We start from the raw sequence: 20,207 nt of genomic DNA, 5'->3' as shown, positions 1-20,207 counted from the left end.
CAATTCAGTCAAAAAGAGGAAAAATGCAGGAATATTTATCATAAAGGGAGAAACTAAATGGTATTATCATTTTGATTCTTTGATTCTTTATTTGGACTGACATGAGAATCTATGAAATGTTTAGAATGAATGGTAGTTGGGTAAATGATTGAATTTATGTGTGTATAGGATCTATTAAAAAGTATAACTTTATATAGTTTCCTATGCCAGCAATAAATAAATTTGAAAATACAATAGAAAAAATACTATTACCAGTAATACTCAAATAGGTAACTAGAAATCAACAAAAAAAATTTGTGAGCCCATGTAAAAACCATTTTACCATAGGACACAAATTTAGTTTTTATTACTTAGAAGATGACTTACTTTGGTGGTTTTCAAATCTACGTGAGTGTTAGGAACTTAACGCTGAGCATCCCTCTGGACTTCACCCTGTATGTACTAAAGCTAATGGTCCTAGGGAGGAATCAAAACTCACTATTTTTAGGAGCACCTGGGTGGCACAGTCAGTTAAGTGAACAACTCTTGTTTTTATTATTATATTTTTATTTATATTTTATTATATATTTATAAATATATATTTTTATTATATATATTATTATTAAATAGGTAAATATGAAAAATATTTTAAAACAATAATATTTAAACAGTCTGGTCTTGATATCTGAATAAAAAGAAGCAATAGTGGGACAGAAAATGAATATCTACAATAGATGTATATTGAGGATAAACATATAAATATTGAGAATATTATAAAACTGGCATTTCTAATATAATAAGGGAGGGATGTCTTGTTTGATAAAATAGGCAGAAGGACCTGGTGATTATTGGAAAAAAGGATCACATGAAGTATTACTTCACACTCTATCAAAATTGAACTCTGAGGGCCCCTGGGTGGCATAAGTGTCTGACCCTTGATTTCAGCTCAGGTCATGATCTTAGGGTTGTGAGACTGAACTCTATGTCAGGTTCCACGCTTGATGTGGAGGCTGCTTAAGATTCCCCCTCTCCCTCTGTCCCTCCCCTAATCACTCACCTGTGCACACTCTCTCTCAAAAAAAAAAAAAAATTGAACTCTAGAAGGATCAGAAAATTAAATAAAACCATAAATAACATAATTAATATAGATGAATAATTTTACAGTCTTGATAGGGAAGACTAAGAGTATGACCCAATAGCCAGTAACTGTAAAGGAAGAAAAATATATTTCATTTGGTAAAAATGGGGGGGGGGTCTATGTAATTTTTAAAAGCTAATGACAAAACAAGAGAAAATATTTGGGAAGTGTATGAGAGGGAAAACATTCCTATTTATAATGTTAAAAGACTTCTTTGAACAAAAAGAGTAGAAAAATGTAGAGATGATATTCATCAAATTCACTAAGGAAGAAATACAAATGCACCAAAAATATATGAATGGAGTTTAGACTCACTGATATTCCAAGAATGGCAGATCCATTAAGAAAATGAAATATTTATGTAATTAGCAAGGAGGAGAGAAAGGGTATCTTCAAACATTTTTAATCATCATGAAACTGTTTAAATCTTTATTAGAAACAATGTATCAGAGATCTGAAAAACTGTTCCTCAAATGCTTTTGGACTCAGCCATCACAGATGTAGGAATTTACCTTAAAAAACTAGTCAGAAATAAATAAAAAGTCATGTACGTGTATGTTTTAGGTCAATCGCTCCCAGATCCTATTCTAGCTTTGGTGATAATGCTCTATCAACCGAAATGACTTTATATTCATTATCTATCATCTAAGAAGTTGAAATTTCTCCCACATGTTTTTCAAGTTTCACTATAGCTCAATTTCCAAGCTGTATACTGTCTTCAAGAAATTCCTTCTGGGCTTCTTGTTAACTTTGATTAATTAGACTTTGTGAGACCAACACAATTACTATGTTTTGAAAATTTGACAATATGCCAGCTTCTTACCTGAACCCCAACTTTAAAAGCTGGATGGAAAGGAGAGAGACACGGGGCGGAGTTCTTGCAAATTAGTCATTGCATAAAACTCACCTTGGTGGGCTACCTCAGTGTTGGGAAGAGCAAAGAAGAAGCCAGTAGTCTCCCGAAAAGACACGGAATTAGGAGTCTATTTCTCTACCTCGGTGCCAGGAGATTTCGGGAGCAAATCGGCTTTTATTTTTCTTCTTACTACAGGTTAGTTTTATGACCTTTATTTCCTTGAAGACATTGGGGCTTAATGAGATTTTTATATTTTTGTTGTATGTCATATAGCTGCATGATTAGAAAAATACCCTGTGTTCTATATACACAGTAAAAAGAAAAAGGCTAGCTAATGAGTATGGGATGGTCACAAGGGAAGGAAAAATGGACCAAGACTTCATTCCAAAAGCAACTCATTACCATTTCCAGCGGGGAACAAGACAGGTTGGCGTCAGCCTCTGCTACACTTTGGAGAGAGATCTGACCCACAGAGGTTTCACTTGGGTTTGTTTCAGATGAGGGGCTAAAGAGACCTAGGGGATGGAATACTGGAGTTTAAGGGGAGCTGCTGGAAGCACAAGAGGGTATAAATGATCAAGGATGCACCCACGACACACTAAACATAGATTGCCTGTGCTAATAGCCTTTTATTTCAACAGCCAGGGAATTTAAATACCTAGGAGAGAAATACTTGACTATATTTTTGACATTTGAGAGGTGATTTGTTGAACAAATGTACATATCCCAGTGAAACGTAATAGCCTTGGCATTTAAAAATGGGCACTATGTATTTGGATCTACATTTTGGAGTAATAAATGCAACATTTCAAATTAATAAATGCAATATTCGTTATCCCTGTATTTTCTGTGGATAGTGATTTCTTTGTTACTATGCTCTCATTCTGCTACTTTGTGACCCAGGGTGTTGGTGGATATTATAGTCCTGCTAAGTGCTTGGAAAACCTACGCATTAACTGCTGTACTCAGGGGGATTATTTGGATCTTTGCTGCTGTCATTGGGTAAACTCATTGCCCATAGCCTCTGGATAAATTTTCAAGCAGTAGCAACACGTCAGTGGTACGGCATTATGTTAATAAGCCTTAATTTAAAAGAATTTACCAAGGAACTTCAGACTAAAAAAATAGTCTCATATTTTAATAGCTGCCTTAATCCACTATAACATAAACTCACTAAAATGCAGTACAGAATTCCATTCAGTTTCTCCTTCAGAAAAAATTCAGAGTAAAGAACAAAGGTACAGGGAGAAAATTGCCAGATGATAGTGAAGGAGACCTCTCTTGAGAAAATCCTATTTCTTGGGGCATCTGGGTGGCTCAGTGGGTTAAAGCCTCTGCCTTCGGCTCAGATCCTGGGATCTCAGGGTCCTGGGATCCAGCCCCACATCGGGAGGAAACTCTGCTCAGCAGGGAGCCTGCTTCCCCCCTCTCTCTTTGCCTGCCTCTCTGCCTACTTGTGATCTCTCTCTGTCAAGTAAATAATAAAATAAAACTTTTAGGGAAAAAAAAGAGAAAACTCTATTTCCTTTCTTTTTTAGTGGAGGTTTTATTTATTTGTTCATTTGGCAGAGAGAGAGAGCATGAGTCAGGGGAGGGGCAGAGAGTCCAATGTGGGGCTAGATCCTGGAACCCTGGGATCATGGCCTGAGCCGAAGGTAGACTCTTAACCTACAGAGTCACTCAGGTGCCCCAAGAAAACTCTATTTCCTAAAAAAAGAAAAGAAAAGGATGGAAGGGCTCTGTTTCTTCATGGCTCAGCTGAACAGAAGACAATGAAACAATCTCGGAGAGCAGATAGGGTGAGGAGGATAGTGTCTTCAGAGGCACTCGGTGGTAAGTGGCATCTCAGTACCTGTTGGTATTGTCTGTGTGTTTCCTTTGCTCCCTCCTTTGAGAAAGTGCGCTGCCTGCTCTGACCTCTGAGACTGATTCTGATGCTGACACCGGCAGCAAATGCTTCCTCTCCGACCTCGTTATGCCCTCTACCCTTTTGGCACCCACTCACAAATCTCCCCTTGCTTTTCTTTAAAAGTGCCCAGCATGTTTCTGCCTCAGACTCTTCTGCTTGGAATTCTCTTTCAGAAATAGACTTGGTCTCTCACTTCCTGCTTCAGTGTCATCGGGGAGTCCTTCCTTGACCGTGTTATAGAAAACAATACCCTGCTTCCTTTTTCCCCATCCTCCTCCTCTTACTACCGATTTACTTCCTTTTTATCCACCTGTTTTCAGGGAACAGTGTCAGATCTGTTTGCTGCTGTATTCGCTCAACGAAAGTAGTATCTGTCACACAGCAGGTACGGTAAATGTTTCCTGAATGAGTGAATGGCAGAAGATGCATCTTTGGTATGAAGGCAGTGGGTGTGCTTTTCTGAAGACCATTTACACGGGTAGCTTGTGCTCTGCCCCAAGAAGAGGGTGATGAGTGAGATCTACTTGATGAAATGTTCTGTTGGAGTTCTCTCCCCCTCCCCCCCCACTTCCAACCCAGTCCCAGGGAAGAGTAGGAATTCTCTGGCCTAAATCAAAAGTAAACTGTGGGGATACCCAGTATGAGTGTTTCGGCAAGCAGATAGTACTAGCGGAAGGCATTAAAAGTCAGTTTGGGTAAAATCTGTGTATGGAAAGGTGTGTGTGTGTGTATAACTTCAGCAGTCAAATATATATTTATTTTTAAAGCAATCTACTTTGTACTTGGAAAAGAAAGTCTGGTGTGAAGCAGGGTCTTCTGTCACTGAGAGAGACTTTGAATTGGATAACAACACTGAGTAGGACATTTCTTAAAGGCATTAGCTAGCAATTTTAGGGGGGAAATGATCTTGCACTATAGAAAAAAATTACATGATAATAAAAATCTAATTTTCTACTAATAAATTCCCTGATACAAGACACAATGCCAAGAAAAAGAATTGCAGTGATTGGTGCTGGGGTCAGTGGATTGGGCGCCATTAAGACCTGTCTGGAGGAGGGACTGGAGCCCACCTGTTTTGAGGGAAGCGACGACATTGGAGGACTGTGGAGATACAAGGTAAGTCTGAATACACTGTGCTTCCGTATGTGTGATGACATCTTTTCCATATCTGGGAAATAGGAATGCGAAGATTCTTATCCCCAGATACTAGCCTACTAAGTATTATTTGTATTAGTGCCTGTACCTATACTTTGAATCGTAATCCTTCCTTCCCCCAAGGATGATACTCCAGCAGTCGTTCCTCCTTCCATAGTCTGGCTTCCTGAAGGAGAAACATGTGCTTACTCTGCATTGTCTCACCCCTGGGTCATGTCTCCGCCACCGTTACCTGATGGGCATACCAGTGTTTCCAGAAAGCTGCTCTCACTGTTGTAACCAATCCACGGTGTCAAATCAGATGAACTTCCTGTGCTAAATTTTCTTGCTTTCTGGGGGATCTAAAGATGTCAAAAACCAGGTACCTGAGTGACTCAGTCATTAAGCATCTGCCTTCAGCTCAGGTCATGATCCCGGGGTCCTGGGATCAAGCCCCGCATCGGGCTCCCTGCTCAGCAGAAAGCCTGCTTCTCCTTCTCCCACTCCCCCTTCTCGTGTTCCCTCTCTTACAGTGTATCTCTCTGTCAAATAAATAAATAAAATCTTTTAATAATAAAAGAAAATAAAAAGGTCAAAAACCAATGCCTTTTAAAACAAATTGTCCCTGGCTTCTGTGATTTCACAGAATTTTCACAGATTTCACTGTGATTTCACCTCTCTCTGCCAAATAAATAAATAAAATCTTAAAAAAAAAAAAAAAACTTGATATACTTTAGCAGGAATTAGATTCCATATTTCCTGGCTTCACGTTTAGAATATTCAGAATACCTGCATTACTGATTCTTTATGTCACCAATAATATACAAAAGATACAGAAAAAAATTAATCTCTTCCCCAACTGTGTTTTCTGTGTACATATATTAAGATGATTATATTTTGGATTCTAATAAATTCTTCTAAGAGTAAACAACACATTTTAAGGGATGGTGTATTTTTTTTTCTTAGCCTTAAATTACTTAGATATCTAGCCTGGGTTTTTGTTTGGTTGGTTTTTATTTTTATTTTTTAAGATTTTATTTATTTATTTGACAGAGAGAGACAGACAGAGAAGGAACACAGGCGGGCAGTGGGAGAGGGAGAAGCAGGCCCCCTGCTTGAAAGAACACTCAGGTGCCCGTCTAGCCTGAGTTTTAAGAAAATTCAGAAATTGGGGCTCCTGGGTGGCTCAGTGGATTAAGCCTCTGCCTTCTGCTCAGGTCATGATCTCAGGGTCCTGGGGTCGAGCCCCACATCGGGCTCTTTGCTCAGCAGGGAGCCTGCCTCCCCCCTCTCTCTGCCTACTTGCGATCTCTCTCTCTGTCAAATAAATAAAAAATAAATAAAATCTTTAAAAAAAAAAAAGAAAACTCAGAAATGGCTGCTAACGCACGTAACCGATAGAGTGTGTTGTATGGATTCCTATTATAACCTGCACAATGAGGACAATAAAGTGCTTCACAGGATTGAATTAGGTAATAGATATGATTATATATTATATAATTCTATACTATTATATAGTATATTTTATATATTATTATATAGTATACCTTTATATACTATCAAATACAGCTATATAGTTATAAAATGTAATATTGTTATATTATTTATATAATTATAAACTATGACATTTAAAAGTGCTAAAATACTATCTCCTGTCTGTATGCATATAGATAAGTAGATAATACAGAGAGACTGAAACCAGACAGAGAGACTGAAACCAGAAGGATATATATCAAAACATTTAAAGTGATCATCAAGGGACACCTGGGGGGCTCAGTCGGTTAAGCCTCTGCCTTCAGCTCAGGTCATGATCTCAAGGTCCTGGGATCCAGGCTCATGTCAGGCTCCCTGCTTGGCAGGGAGTCTGCTTCTCCCTCTGCCTCTCTACCCTGCTCATGCTCTCTCTCTCAAAGAAATAAATAAAATCTTTTTAATAAATAAATAAATAAATAATAAAGTGATTAAGAATGAGATTCATCTCTGTGATTTCCTACAAAATTGTAATAAACATGTGCTGCTTTTGTAATTAGAAAAAAATCGCCAGTAAAAGCAAGAAATGAAAAAAGAAAGCCTCCTGTACTAAGGCGCTCTCCCCATCACTACAAACAAGGAGGGGTCTCGGATGCCCTCTGGCCAGGACTCCGATTCCACGGAGCTCTGTCGGCAGAGAGAAAGCCCCATCCTCCTCTGCCTATTTTCACTCTCCGGTATTCTAAAGACGTTTTTCTTCTCATGTCCTTTTTGTGTTCTTTCCATCATTTCCTATTTTTCTTTTTGTTGCCCCACAAAATTCTTTGTTCTTTTAAACCATTTATGACAAAGGATCTTATCTCTTAGCGAAGGTACTGCAAAAGCCACTTTACTTTCTTTGAAGGAATTCGTCATGATTTGACAAAGGAATGAATTTTTTAACTGTTACTCTTGTGTTCTAAAAGACAGGGAACGTCGTTTTTTTTTCTCGGTAGGAGAAGGCTGAGAGTGGCAGGCCAAGCATCTACGAATCTGCCACCAGCAACACTTCGAAGGAGATGATGACCTACAGCGATTACCCGTTCCCTGATCACTTCCCCAACTACTTGCACAACTCCAGAATCATGGAGTACCTCAGGATGTACGTGCAACACTTTCACCTACTAAAGCACATCCGGTTTCTGGTAAGTGGGGCAGGGAGTCTCAGGGGAGAGTCAAGAGCCAGACCAGAGTGAGGGGCAGTAAGGCACACCGGATCAGTCTGGGAGCTTAGGTCTACGAGACCAGAGCAGTCAGCAAGACCTTCCGTCCTCACTTCCTCCAGGAGAAAGTCTGACGGATTGGTTGAAACGTGAGACTACGCACCTGGTGTTGACTCACCACCAACTACATTTAGGGTCACGGCCGGGGACACACTGGCCTCCATCTCTACTTAAAAAAGAAAGCCTTGGTAGCTTCAAAGACCTTTCAGGAAACCCCAAAGGAGAGTAGTTATAACCAATGTGACTCAATGAGGCCCAAAGCTCTGGGACAGGAGGCAACCGGGAAGAGAGGTCACAAGTCCAAGTCTGTCTCATCCCCAGTCGAAGGTGCGCAGTGTGAGGAAGCGCTCCGACTTCTCTTGCACGGGCCAGTGGGACGTCATCATCGAGGCCGCAGGGAAGCAGGAATCCTATGTCTTTGATGGGATTATGGTGTGCACTGGCCTTTACACCGACCCCTTCTTGCCACTCCAGAACTTTCCAGGTATGTCATACTGAATGCTCAGGCACTGGTGATGTGGAGTTTTATCATTGCTGCTTACTGTTATTTTTGAAGAAAGTTTATAACTCTGAAAGTCCCCTTATTTTCAAAATCAATATTATTTTTTCTGATTGTAAAGCAAAGCATGCTCTTTCCAGGTCCGTTCAAATAATACATAATGTTATAAAATTGAAAATTAAAATTACTGGGGCGCCTGGGTGGTTTAGTGGGTTGAAGCCTCTGCCTTTGACTCAGGTTGTGATCCCAGGGTCCTGGGATCGAGCCCCGCATCGGGCTCTCTGCTCAGCAGGTAGCCTGCTTCCCCTCTCTCTCTGCCTGTCTCTCTACCTACTAGTGATCTCTGTCTGTCAAACAAATAAATAAAATTTTTTTTAAAAACATTAAAATTACTAATACACTATTACCACAAGTCCTGGGCTATTTTAAGAGAAAGGTGCTACATCATTCCACATCTGGAAAGCAAAATGTGGGAGTTGCTTTGTGTTGGTAAGAGTTTGGAGTAAACACAGAGCACCTGGCTGGCTCAGCTGGAAGAGCATGGGACACTTGATCTTGGGGTCATGAGTTTGAGCCCCACATTGGGTTAGAGGCGACTTAAATAAATAGACGAGAATTTTTTAAAAATAGTTTCAAGTAAATAGTAGGATCAAAGCAACAGAAAATATATTAAGATTTAGCTTTATTTCTGGATGTCTACTTATATGCATAACATAATGACTATAAATAGCCACAGAATCATCTTAGAAGCTACTGCCATGTTATTCTTTACTATTTGGAAGCTTAAGCACCTTGCATATAAGGAATGGTGTGGGAATGATCCACCTGCCCAGCACCTCCCTGTTCATCTCTAGGTACAGGACATACATTTGGTCTTCTCAGAAAGGACTGAACTTGAGACTCCTTTGGAGCTTTCAGGAAATTCTAGACTCTCCCCACCCCCCGCCCCTTCCATCATCATGAGTGTCTGGTTCCCAGTGTTTGAGAAGAGAGAGAGGCTAAAACTGGTGAAGAGAAACCTATTAGTTGGTTAGTTCGTTAGAAATTTAAATATTCCTGTATTCATTCATTCAATCTTCAGTCAAGAAATACCCATCCAACACCAATCGTCCAGAGGCTCAGTAGAGAACAAAACGGGCAAAACCTCTGTGTCTGTGGAGTGTGCATGCAGGAGATGGACACAGACCAAAAAATGGGATAAACGTGTGGCAGACAATGACTGTGGAAAAAGTGGGAGGCTTTTAGGGATGGGGGTTGCAATGCAAGATCGGATAAAGTGGCCAGGGAAGGTTTCCATGAGAAAGGGACATTTGAGCAAATGCCCAAAGGAACTGAGGGAGTTGGGCAGGTAGGGGGAGAAAGCACACCACACAGAAGGAAGAGCAGTAAAAGGGCCTCGATGTGGGAGTGAGTCTCACAGGTCATGTGTCGTGTCGTGGGAGCGGAAGGGGTGGGAAGGCGGTGATGTCAGAGAGTGAACAGTGAGCCATGGTTTTCACTCTGGCTTTGACTCTGAGTGAGGTAAGAGGTGTAGGAGCTTTCACAGAGAGGAGATGCGTGCTCTAATCTGCTCAACAGCAGTGTCCGGAAGAGCCAGGGAACGAAGTGGTAAAGGCAGAAGTGGGGAAACCAGGGGAAGGCTCTTGCACAAATGCAGATGAGAAAGGATAGTAGGTTGGAACGGGGGTGGGGGTTGCGGTGGGGGGGTGGGCAGTGGAGATATAATGAAGTGCTCAGATCCTGAGTAGATGTGAACATAGAGATGATAGAATTTGCAGATGGACCAGATGTGAGATGTAACAGAGAGGCGTCGAGGATAACTCTCAATGTTGTTGGTCAGAGCAACTGAGTTGTGATTTCCAGAGACAGGCAAGACTCCAGGAAGACCTGATTCTGCCTGTATGAGGGAGGAAGACTGAGGAGGTAACAAGGTAACAAGATTGAAGAGATGTTCCTTAAAAATGGGAGAGGGTGGGCTGCGATTAAAGATACTGAAAGAAGAGCATTAAACCTATTTCTCAAGTACTATACAGGAACATTTTAAGGGATCCTTATACCATTTCTATGAGCGAAGTGCAACCATTTCCATTTTACGTATTGCAAATGTCACTAGTAGAAAAAAAGCTGACATCTGTGCCTATATTTGTTTGACCTAACCCTCCCGCCCCCGCCCCACATTTTAACCATAGGGCGAAGGGTTCATTTTGGAATAGAAGAGAAATAATTCCTCCTGGGGAAAGGAGACGGAGGAAGGATGGCAGAGGAAGGATGCATGAACACACAGTAACTTGTAGGTGTTGAGATACTCCCTTAAGATCTTCGTTGTTTCATAAAAATGAGAAAAAAAGGGTTGTCTTCAAGAAATGAGAGGAATTGCAGTGGGACCAAGGGGAGGGGGGAATACTGAAATAACCACACTGAGAAATTTGATGGACTATTGAACTTGCAAAGATGGAGTTTGGGAACAATCAGACCCATGCCAGGATCGAAGAACTGCTTCCAAAAGAAACCTGGAGTTTGGGATCAGATTCTGTAGGGAGAAAGGAACAGGGCAAGGACTGACCCTCAGTCAGGAGGGACTAGAGCTGTTCAGCATCACAAGAGGAACAAATGAAGCCCTTATGTCCAGACCTCAGTGCTCTTTAATGGACGAAGTGCTGCAAAATCAACCGGCTTTTATGGCTTTGGCATACAAGCATATTTTTAGGCAAAAATACAAAGTTCCTACATTCTCTTAGTTTCAGATCCTGGTGGGTGATGGTGGAGCATTTGTTTCCCATTGGAGATCAGAGTGAATAGTGCTGGTGGGAAGAGGGTTCTTGGCCCAGGAAGAGATGAAAACATCCAGACAAGGATGATGCTTGAGTTGGGAAAGCAAGACAGGAAAGTAGGTCCAAAGCAGCAGTTGTAAATGACAAGGATGAAGGATGAGGAAGATGTACTACTTAAATGGGAGACAAATTCTTCTTTGAAGGTTTGGCAGGGTTAAGTAGGTAAAAAGGTAAGTAAGTAAAGAACACAAGTAAAGGAAAAAGAAAGCAGGCATTAGACGTCTGAGTGTAAGCACGGAACATGAGGTGTAGAACAAAACTATATGGGGATTTATTCTGTCTGATGATGGGGAGACAGAGTCCACAGCCCAGCATTTGCAGAATAGCAAAGGAGAAGTAGGATGGACTTTGAGTTCAATAATAATCTTTAAAAAATAATGTGAAATAATGACCAAGGCTTGAGCAATACTTTCTTGCCCACAGGAATCAAGAGGTTCAAAGGTCAATATATCCACAGTTGGGAATACAAGAGTCCAGAGAGATTTCGGGGGAAGAAAATCATTGTGGTCGGCATTGGGAATTCGGGAGCTGATCTGGCTGTTGAGCTCAGTCACGTAGCTTCACAGGTTTGGTTCCTACAGTTTTCTTTCCCGAGATGCACCCTGCCCAGAGCCCTCTGAGTTATTAACATTGAGTGAAATATGTCAGGGGTACCCATACACTGCTTCAATCCTGATTGTTAATTACCTCCTCACACTTGTTTTCTCAGTGGACATCTTGGCAATACATTTAAAAAATGAGAATGGAATAAAAATAAAAATTTCAAACTTTAGTGACCATCATATGGTTTATTTTTACCAGAACGTGTAGGCTTCACCAGCTCTGCCACTGGTTACAAATGTGAACACTACCAGAAAGCCACTCTAAATCCCTTTATTTTTTACTGACATGACACATGATACATCTCCTTACTGTGATTCCTTCCATACTTAGGTTTCAAGGGATACGTATTAACTAAGTATTCAAAATTCTGTAATATCATAATTAGCAGGTGGACAGTGTGTGGGAATGTGTTGATCGCTAGCCTTCTTGCATCATTGTGTTTGTCCAGAATTTGCAATGTAAGAGATTTCTCCAAAGCAGGCTTTAAACACTGCTTTGAAGAAAGCACAGGAAGGATGGTGAGTGAGGTCCAGAGGATGGCATGGGGAGCTCTCTGGGACTATGGCAACCAAGTCAGATGTGTCCATCTGTATAAGTGTGTTTGCCTGTATCTATTGGTCTATCTGCCTTTGAGAACAAGTCAATATAGTTGTTATCCATTTATCATGAGCCAAATGAGAGACATCAGAAAAACTGGGAAAGGAAAGTCTTACATTGGGAGGCATCTGTTTCTCATTCATTTGCATTCTCTCCTAGGTGTTTCTCAGCACAAGGCGGGGTGCGTGGATTTGGAACCGGGTCTGGGATTATGGAATGCCTGTGGACACTATTCTCTTCACTCGTTTTAAGGCTGTCCTCAACAAATGTTGCCCTACATTCTTAATCAACAGATGGATAGAGAATAAATTAAATGCTCGATTTAACCATGATGTTTATGGTTTGCTCCCTCAACACAGGTATGTCTATGATTTTTTAAAAACTTTTAAAAAATTTATTTGAGAGAGAGAGATAGCAAGCATGTGAAGGGGAGAGCATGAGCAGTGGGGAGGGGGAGGGGGAGAGGAGAAGCAGACTTCCAGCTGAGAAGGAAGCCCAGTGCAGGGCTCCATCCTAGGACCCTGGTATCGTGACCTGAGCCAAAAGCAGACACCCAACCAAGAGAGCCACCAGGGTGCCCTTGTTCTAGGATTTTAAAAGAAGTAATTTTGCCTCTGCCTTTTAATTCTGGTATAGTTAAATATTTTCTTTTTTTTTTATGTTGGCAAAATGTAATCCCTATTTATCTATATATCTATCTATCTGTTGCAAGGTATAAATGTGGAAGCACATAAAATTGACTATGCGTACAGCCTACATAAACTTAATAAATATTTCTGAGTTCCTACTATGATCAAGTAGGTATCTGGATACTGAGAGTAGAAGGACAAGGCCAGGCAGTGTCCTAGCTCTTGCTGGGCCACCTTTCTAGTAGGGGAGAAACCAACTGGTTAAAACATAATGCAATTACATGGAGTGATACGTGGTATGAAGAAACAGCAAGCAGAGTTGGGGAGAAGAATCTTTTTTTTAGATGGGATGTCTCTGGAATGCTTATATGATGAAAGAGCCTTTGAATGAGGACCTAAAGGAAGTGAGGAGGTGAGTCTTGAGAGAACATCTGAGATGAGAATCACATTCTAGGCATAAGAAGCACCAACTTCAAAGGCCAGAATGAACATGATTTATTCAAGGAAGAGCAAGGAACCCAGTGAGACCACTGGGAGAGGGGAAGTGGTAGGAAATAAGTTCAGAGACATAGGTAGGGGCCAGGTCACAGAGGGAATTTTATTTTTTACTTTGTTTAAGGTTTATTTATTTATTTGAGAGGCACAGCACGAGCCAGGTAGGAGCAGAGGGAGAGAGAGAATTCCAAGCGCACTCCCCACCAAGCGCACAGCCCAAGGTGGGGCTGGATCTCATGACCATGTCCTGAGACCATGACATTAGCCAAAATCCAGAGTCAGAACTCCATCAACTGAGCCACCCAGGTGCCCCCAGAGAGATTTTTAGGGCTACAGCATGGACATAGTTTTGGATTTCATTTTTAGTGATATAGATACTCATCAGGATATAATCAGACATTTTAAAAGGATCACTCCTGCTCCTGAGTGGAGGAGAAATGGTAGGGAGTCAGGGTGGAAGCAGGGAGACTACTAATGGTATTAAATAATGTCATCAAAATTTATAAAAATGCTATGTAGGTTCTCAAAATAAATGGAAATCAGAATATGATCTGATTTTGCTATTCTAATATGAACACTTCCACCAACTGCTTTTAAAAATCTCTCCCCCAGGGACGCCTGGGTGGCTCAGTTGGTTGAGCGGCTGCCTTCGGCTCAGGTCATGATCCCAGCGTCCTGGGATTGAGTCCCGCATCGGGCTCCTTGCTCAGCAGGGAGCCTGCTTCTCCCTCTGCCTCTGCCTGCCTCTCTGTCTGCCTGTGCTCACTCGCTTGCTCTCCCTCTATGCCTGACAAATAAATAAATAAAATCTTTAAAAAAAAAAAATCTCTCCCCCAGAAAATTGTTTAAAGAAGTGAGATATTAATATGATCACTGGTATAAACTTACATACCACATTTCAAAATCTTGTCTTTGCTTATAGTAAGCATTAAATAAATGTTATTGTCATTCTAATAAATACAAAATGTTTATTCAGTAAAAATTCCAAGAAAGTATGGAGTCAAGGAAATATTTTACAAAACAAAAATGTCAGTCTTTTTTTTTCCTTAGTCAACTAAAAAAATGTTTAAAGTATTTTCTGAACTCAATGCCTTTCCAAAAAGACATATTAATTTTTCTGGATTTCAATTTTTATTCTTCAGATTTCTGAGCCATCAAGCTACTTTCAGTGATGATCTACCCAATCACATAATATCTGGAAGAGTTCTGATAAAACCAAATGTTAGGGAGTTCACAGAGACATCCGCCATCTTTGAAGATGGCACAGAAGAGGACCTCGATGTTGTTATTTTTGCCACAGGATATACTTTCTCTTTCCCCTTTTTGGAAAATAATCCAACAGTACTGGACAGCCAGCGCTCCATGTTTAAATTTGTCTTCCCTCCTCAACTGGAGAAACCAACCCTGGCTTTCATTGGCATTCTCCAACCAGCGGGAGCCACCATTCCCACATCAGAGCTCCAGAGCCGATGGGCCGTCCGTGTATTCAAGGGTATGTGCTCACCTTAGGCATGTTTAGAAAAGATGACCATCCAGATAGTGTGATTTCAGAGGCATTGCAAATCTCTTCTGCTGCAAAACATAGTTTGAGGTTAACCTGTACAGTATCTGAAATTGTGCCGCTTGAGATTTGTTACTTTGGGATTTGATCGCTATTTAACTTTCAGGATTCCTGTATGGAAATGAAGATTTAGGGCCCCTGGGTGGCTCAGTGGGTTAAGCCTCTGCCTTCGGCTCAGGTCATGGTCTCAGGGTCCTGGAATCGAGTCCCACATTGGGCTCTCTGCTGAGCAGGGAGCCTGCTTCCCTCTCTCTCTGCCTGCCTCTCTGCCTACTTGTGATCTCTCTCTCTGTCAAATAAATAAATAAAATCTTTTTTAAAAAATGAAGATTTAGAAACCATGACTTTACATATCAACCAGTGACCACTTGTTGGCAAAGAATTCTTTAGAGCACTTCAGGACAGTAGATAGTATAGGAAGTGAGGGCAGTAGAAGAAAGATCTCAACCCAGAGTATAGACAGGAAATAAAGACCTTTGATAAACCCAGGCTTAAAACTCAGCCCCTCCATGTACTGGCTGTATGATCTTGTCGTGTTCCCTGACCTCCACAGTTTCCTCATTTATAAAAATGGGAATATTTATATATACTTTGCAGGGTGGTAAAAGTGAATAATTAAACACCCTGACTTTTATGGACATTCAATAAATATTGAATGAAAGATTAGCCGCTGCTGTTATAACTACTATTATTATTTATTACATCATTAATTCTAAGGTTGAGAATGAATTGAAGACAGATTCAAACCCTACCTTTATGGTAGGTATGCATATGGTATGCAACTTTTGATCTCAGAGTAGTGAGTTCAAGCCCCATGTTGGGTGTAGAGATTGCTTAAAAATGAAATCTTAAAAAAAAAAAAAAAGGAAAACAAGAAACCTAACTTTATGAAATGATGTCAATTACATTGTGATAATTCTGCTTGTTTGTTTCTCATTTAAAAATTCCCCCATATTTTCTGGAACATTCTGTATTTCTCAAAATATAGGATGTCACTCATCAAAAAAATGAAGGAGAATTATAGGAAGGTGACTTCCATGAGTTAAGATGGAATTAAGATGAAATCTCTGTCCAATGACAACAATCGGGAAACAGTGAGTTACTATTAGTAGATACAATATATATTTGTAAAGGAATTCATAACATAAATCAACAAGTGTAACTCACTACTTAAAGGACACCCAGTGTGAATATTCTGGTAAAGGAACTACACACACACATTACTTTGTGTCTTGTCAGTTGGGTGCAGCTCCCTTCAGTCCATCCTCCATTGTGAGCTTTGAGGTCTCCACTAGTCAAGGTGCAAACTCATTAAAGGATATGCCTTTGCATTGAATGCCTGATTAAACAATGAATGGAGGGCATTCCAGAGTAACTCCTGGATCCATCTCCCCTAGTCTTGTACTAACTCATTTGTGATGTTTTCTACCAAACAGATTCTCAGGGTATTCATTTCTTGTGGAACTTCATCTTCTTTCTTTCCTAGGATTGAACAAATTACCTTCGGTGAGGGGCATGATGGATGACATAAGAAAGAAGAGGAAAAAAATTGAAAAAGAGTAAGAAACTTGCTTCTTGGTGAAAGACAGTTCAAAGCGTTTAAGTGGAATGGTTTGCCTATCAAGTATGCTCTGTATTTTTCTCATCATAGAATCTGAGTGTATTTGCCTAGATGAGATCTCAAGTATCAATTTCATTTCTTCTTAATCGAGCATAACATAAATGTATGGAGTATGTGTGGGAAGAATGGATACAGAATAATCCAGTGTGGAAACTTCAGAATTGTGTTTAAAATTCTTGTAATGCGATATAAGCATACAATTATAAGTTTATGTCATAGCATAGCCTAAGAAGTGCAAAAGTGTATGAAATGCAAACATGAAATGAAGGGTTGTTCACTCTTCTAAGGAGTTGGAAAGATAAATCAATGTGAGAAATGAGTTGGCAAATCATTACAGAATCCAATTAAAATTCTGACATGAAATCAGAGGCTTGTAGGTTGTACCAAATCTTCTTAATTAAAAATTACTCTCAACCATTGGGGTTGGAAGTGTATTTCTATGCAACAAATACCTGTTGAGAATCTACCATGTGGATGTCACAGCTTGTTTTCTACGATCAAAGGGTTCATCCTAAGAGTAGTCTGTTATCCAGGAGCTGGTTTAAGAAGGTGGGCCAAGAATTACATTTCACTAATACTGAAAATGAAATTAGTGTCACATCTACCTGAATAACTGGCCTGTATAATTCGTATTTCCCACCAGTTTACTAACATGAGACTATATCCTGAATGAGAATCAGATGTGTGACCAAAGTACAAAAGACTTCAGAAAAGAGTATCATTAATATGACAAAAATCTTCTGAACCCCACCTATGACTATCCAAGACCCCAGCAAGGATTTGAGAATGAAAAATACAGTGTATGAATATTGTGTTAAGAACCCCTGAGATGGGGCACCTGGGTGGCTCAGTGGGTTAAAGCCTCTGCCTTCGGCTCAGGTCGTGATCTCAGGGTCCTGGGATCGAGCCCCGCATCGGGGTCTCTGCTCAGCGGGGAGCCTGCTTCCCTTCCTCTCTCTCTGCCTACTTGTAACCTCTGTCTGTCAAATAAATAAATAAAATCTTTAAAAAAAAAAAAAAAAGAACGCCTGAGAAATTTTCAATAGCTATTCATTCTTTCTCCCGTGGATTATCGCCTCATACAAAGTCCACCGATGTTTAGAAGAAATTGTGCTTGGAGGGATGGGGGGTGTCATCTGACTTACAGTTATTTATTTTTTTCCCCCTTCTGATTTCAGATTCCTGGCTAACCCTCGTGACACACTCAGAGTACAGTACATGGATTACATGGATGAGGTGGCCTCAGAGATAGGAGTGAAACCCAACTTGCTCTCACTCTTCCTGGGGGATCCGAAGTTGGCTATGGAAATTTTCTTTGGACCGTGCACGCCTTACCAGTACCGTCTGCGGGGACCAGGGAAGTGGGCTGGGGCCCGGAGAGCCATCCTGACCCAGAGAGAGCGGATCATCAAGCCCCTGAGGACTCGCACCCTCACCCGTGACCAACCTCCCTTCTCTGTGCCATTTTGGCTTAGAAGTGCCTGTGCTGCTCTTCTCTTTGTTCTCGTTTCAGTCATTATTAAAGGATAATCCTATGATCGTTAGGACGTTAGAGGTTAACAGTAACACACACTAATTAAGAGATGGGCATGTGCCAGTGTTTATTCCTCAGTTCCGACAGGACCAGTACAATAAATGAGCTGATAGCTCCACAATTTCTCATGTAGAAGTATTTTGGCCAAATTGGAGATTTCTTCACCAGAGACTTCAAATGAAGTGGCTTGTATGAAACTTGCTTTGGAAGTGTATAGTTAATTTCCATAACGTGACAGATGTTCTCCTTTATGCCAAGTTCTCCCAGGCCCGCCCTTTCTAGTAAACACACAGTTTGTCAGCTGTTGGCAATTGGCAAATTCTTGCTTTTGCATGGAAAGCATAGGCTAGGAAAAAATATCTCTTCAAAGGATCTTGAATAGCTAACAATGAACAAATGTCTTCAAGAGAAACCTTCTCCACTAGGGTCACATTCTATAGAATTATGGATATTGAGGTAACAGGTTACTTGTACCCAGGTTATGTCAGGTATTACTGAAGGTATTTTAGGGGATGGAGTATGCTATGGAGGAAAAAAGAAGAAATAATAGAAGTCAGGAGATGTTCATAATTTTGTTTTCTATTAAAACAATTGAAACATTGAACAAATTTTACAGTAAACATACAAATTCTATAAAAACATTCAGGAGAATGTGAAGAAGAAACAGAAAGAAAAAGTAGCAAATATACATAGATGTGGTGAACTGATTACCATAATCAATGTAATTAACTTACCATCATCTCACATAGGTATGTTTAGTTTTTAGGTGAGAACACCTAACATCTTACCCTTTTAGCAAATTTTGATAGTATTATATTCAATACAATATTTAATAATTGAGTCATACAGTACTATTAAGTATAGTCCCCATACTGCACATTAGGTCTCCAGAACTTACTCATCTTATAACTGAATGTTTGTTCCTTTGACCAACATTTCCCCATTTCCCCCCAGCCATCGGCCCCTGGTGACTACTCTTCTACTCTCTGTTTCTAAGAGTTCAACTTTTCATAATTCCACATACAAGTGAGATCCATGCAGTATTTGTCTTTCTGTGTCTGGTTTATTTCATTGAGCATAACATCCTCCCGTTTCCCCCATTATGACACAAAGGGCAGGATCTCCTTCTTTTATAATGCAAATAATACTCCATTATATATATGCATACACACACACCATATTCTCTTCATTCCTTCATCCATCGATGGGCACTTGGGTTGCTTCCCTATCTTAGCTTTGTGAGTAACACCACAATGAACTTGGGAGTGCAGATATCTCTTCAAGATCCTGTTTTCATTTCCTTTGGATATTTAGCTACAAGTGGGATTGCCGGATCATGTATATAGGAGCTCTATTTTTAATCTTTTGAGGAATCTTCATACTGTTTCCCATCGTGGCCATACCCATTTACATTCCCACCAAGAGTGTAAAGGGGCTTCCTTTTTCAGTCTCTTGATTCCTCTCTCCCATATATCCCAGATCTAGTCGAACAGCAAAACATAGCACCTCCGAAGTCAGTCCAGAACCTCACCACTTCCCATGCCCTCCACCACTGCCACCTTAATCCTTACTGCCATCTTTTCTTTGTATCATTATAGTCTCCCTATCATACTCTTTCTTTTCACCCCTACTCTCTGTGGTTCATTCTCATTAGAGCAGCCAAATGATACTTTTAAAACATAAACCGGGGCACCTGGGTGGCTCAGTGGGTTGAGCCTCTGCCTTCAGCTCGGGTCATGATCTCAGGGTCCTGGGATCAAGCCCTACATCGGGCTCTCTGCTCAGCAGGGAGCCTGCTTCCTCCTCTTTCTCTCTGCCTGCGTCTCTGCCTACTTGTGATCTCTGTCTGTCGGATAAATAAATAAAATCTTAAAAAAAAAAACTATAAACCAGATTATGACATATTATGTCCAAAATTGCCAGTGGCTTCCCTTTCACTCAGAGTAATGGCTAAATTGGAACAATCCTACCGGTCCTTTCATAACCGACTTCTGCTCTACTTGTCTGACCTCCCCCCGACCCACCCCTGCTCTCTTCTGCGTTCATTCCTTGAACAGGCCAAGCCTACTCTCACTGCAGGATCATTGCA

General features: G+C 40.6%; 1 protein-coding gene across 1 annotated transcript; it reads left to right on the top strand.

Moving 5' to 3' along the window:
- The first annotated feature begins 4,863 nt into the window (after positions 1-4,863).
- LOC132026007 (flavin-containing monooxygenase 5-like) lies at positions 4,864-18,114 on the top strand. The gene is made up of 8 exons (XM_059413954.1): positions 4,864-4,998; positions 7,482-7,670; positions 8,070-8,232; positions 11,502-11,644; positions 12,438-12,637; positions 14,545-14,894; positions 16,450-16,522; positions 17,763-18,114. Exons 1-8 carry the CDS (start codon positions 4,864-4,866, stop codon positions 18,112-18,114), a joined length of 1,605 nt encoding a protein of 534 aa, XP_059269937.1.
- Positions 18,115-20,207: the final 2,093 nt, after the last annotated feature.

Source organism: Mustela nigripes, chromosome 10, assembly GCF_022355385.1.
Source record: "Mustela nigripes isolate SB6536 chromosome 10, MUSNIG.SB6536, whole genome shotgun sequence".
Lineage (NCBI taxonomy): Eukaryota > Metazoa > Chordata > Mammalia > Carnivora > Mustelidae > Mustela > Mustela nigripes.
The sequence above is the reverse complement of the archived record's forward strand: the minus strand, read 5'-3'. Positions and strand labels throughout refer to the sequence as shown.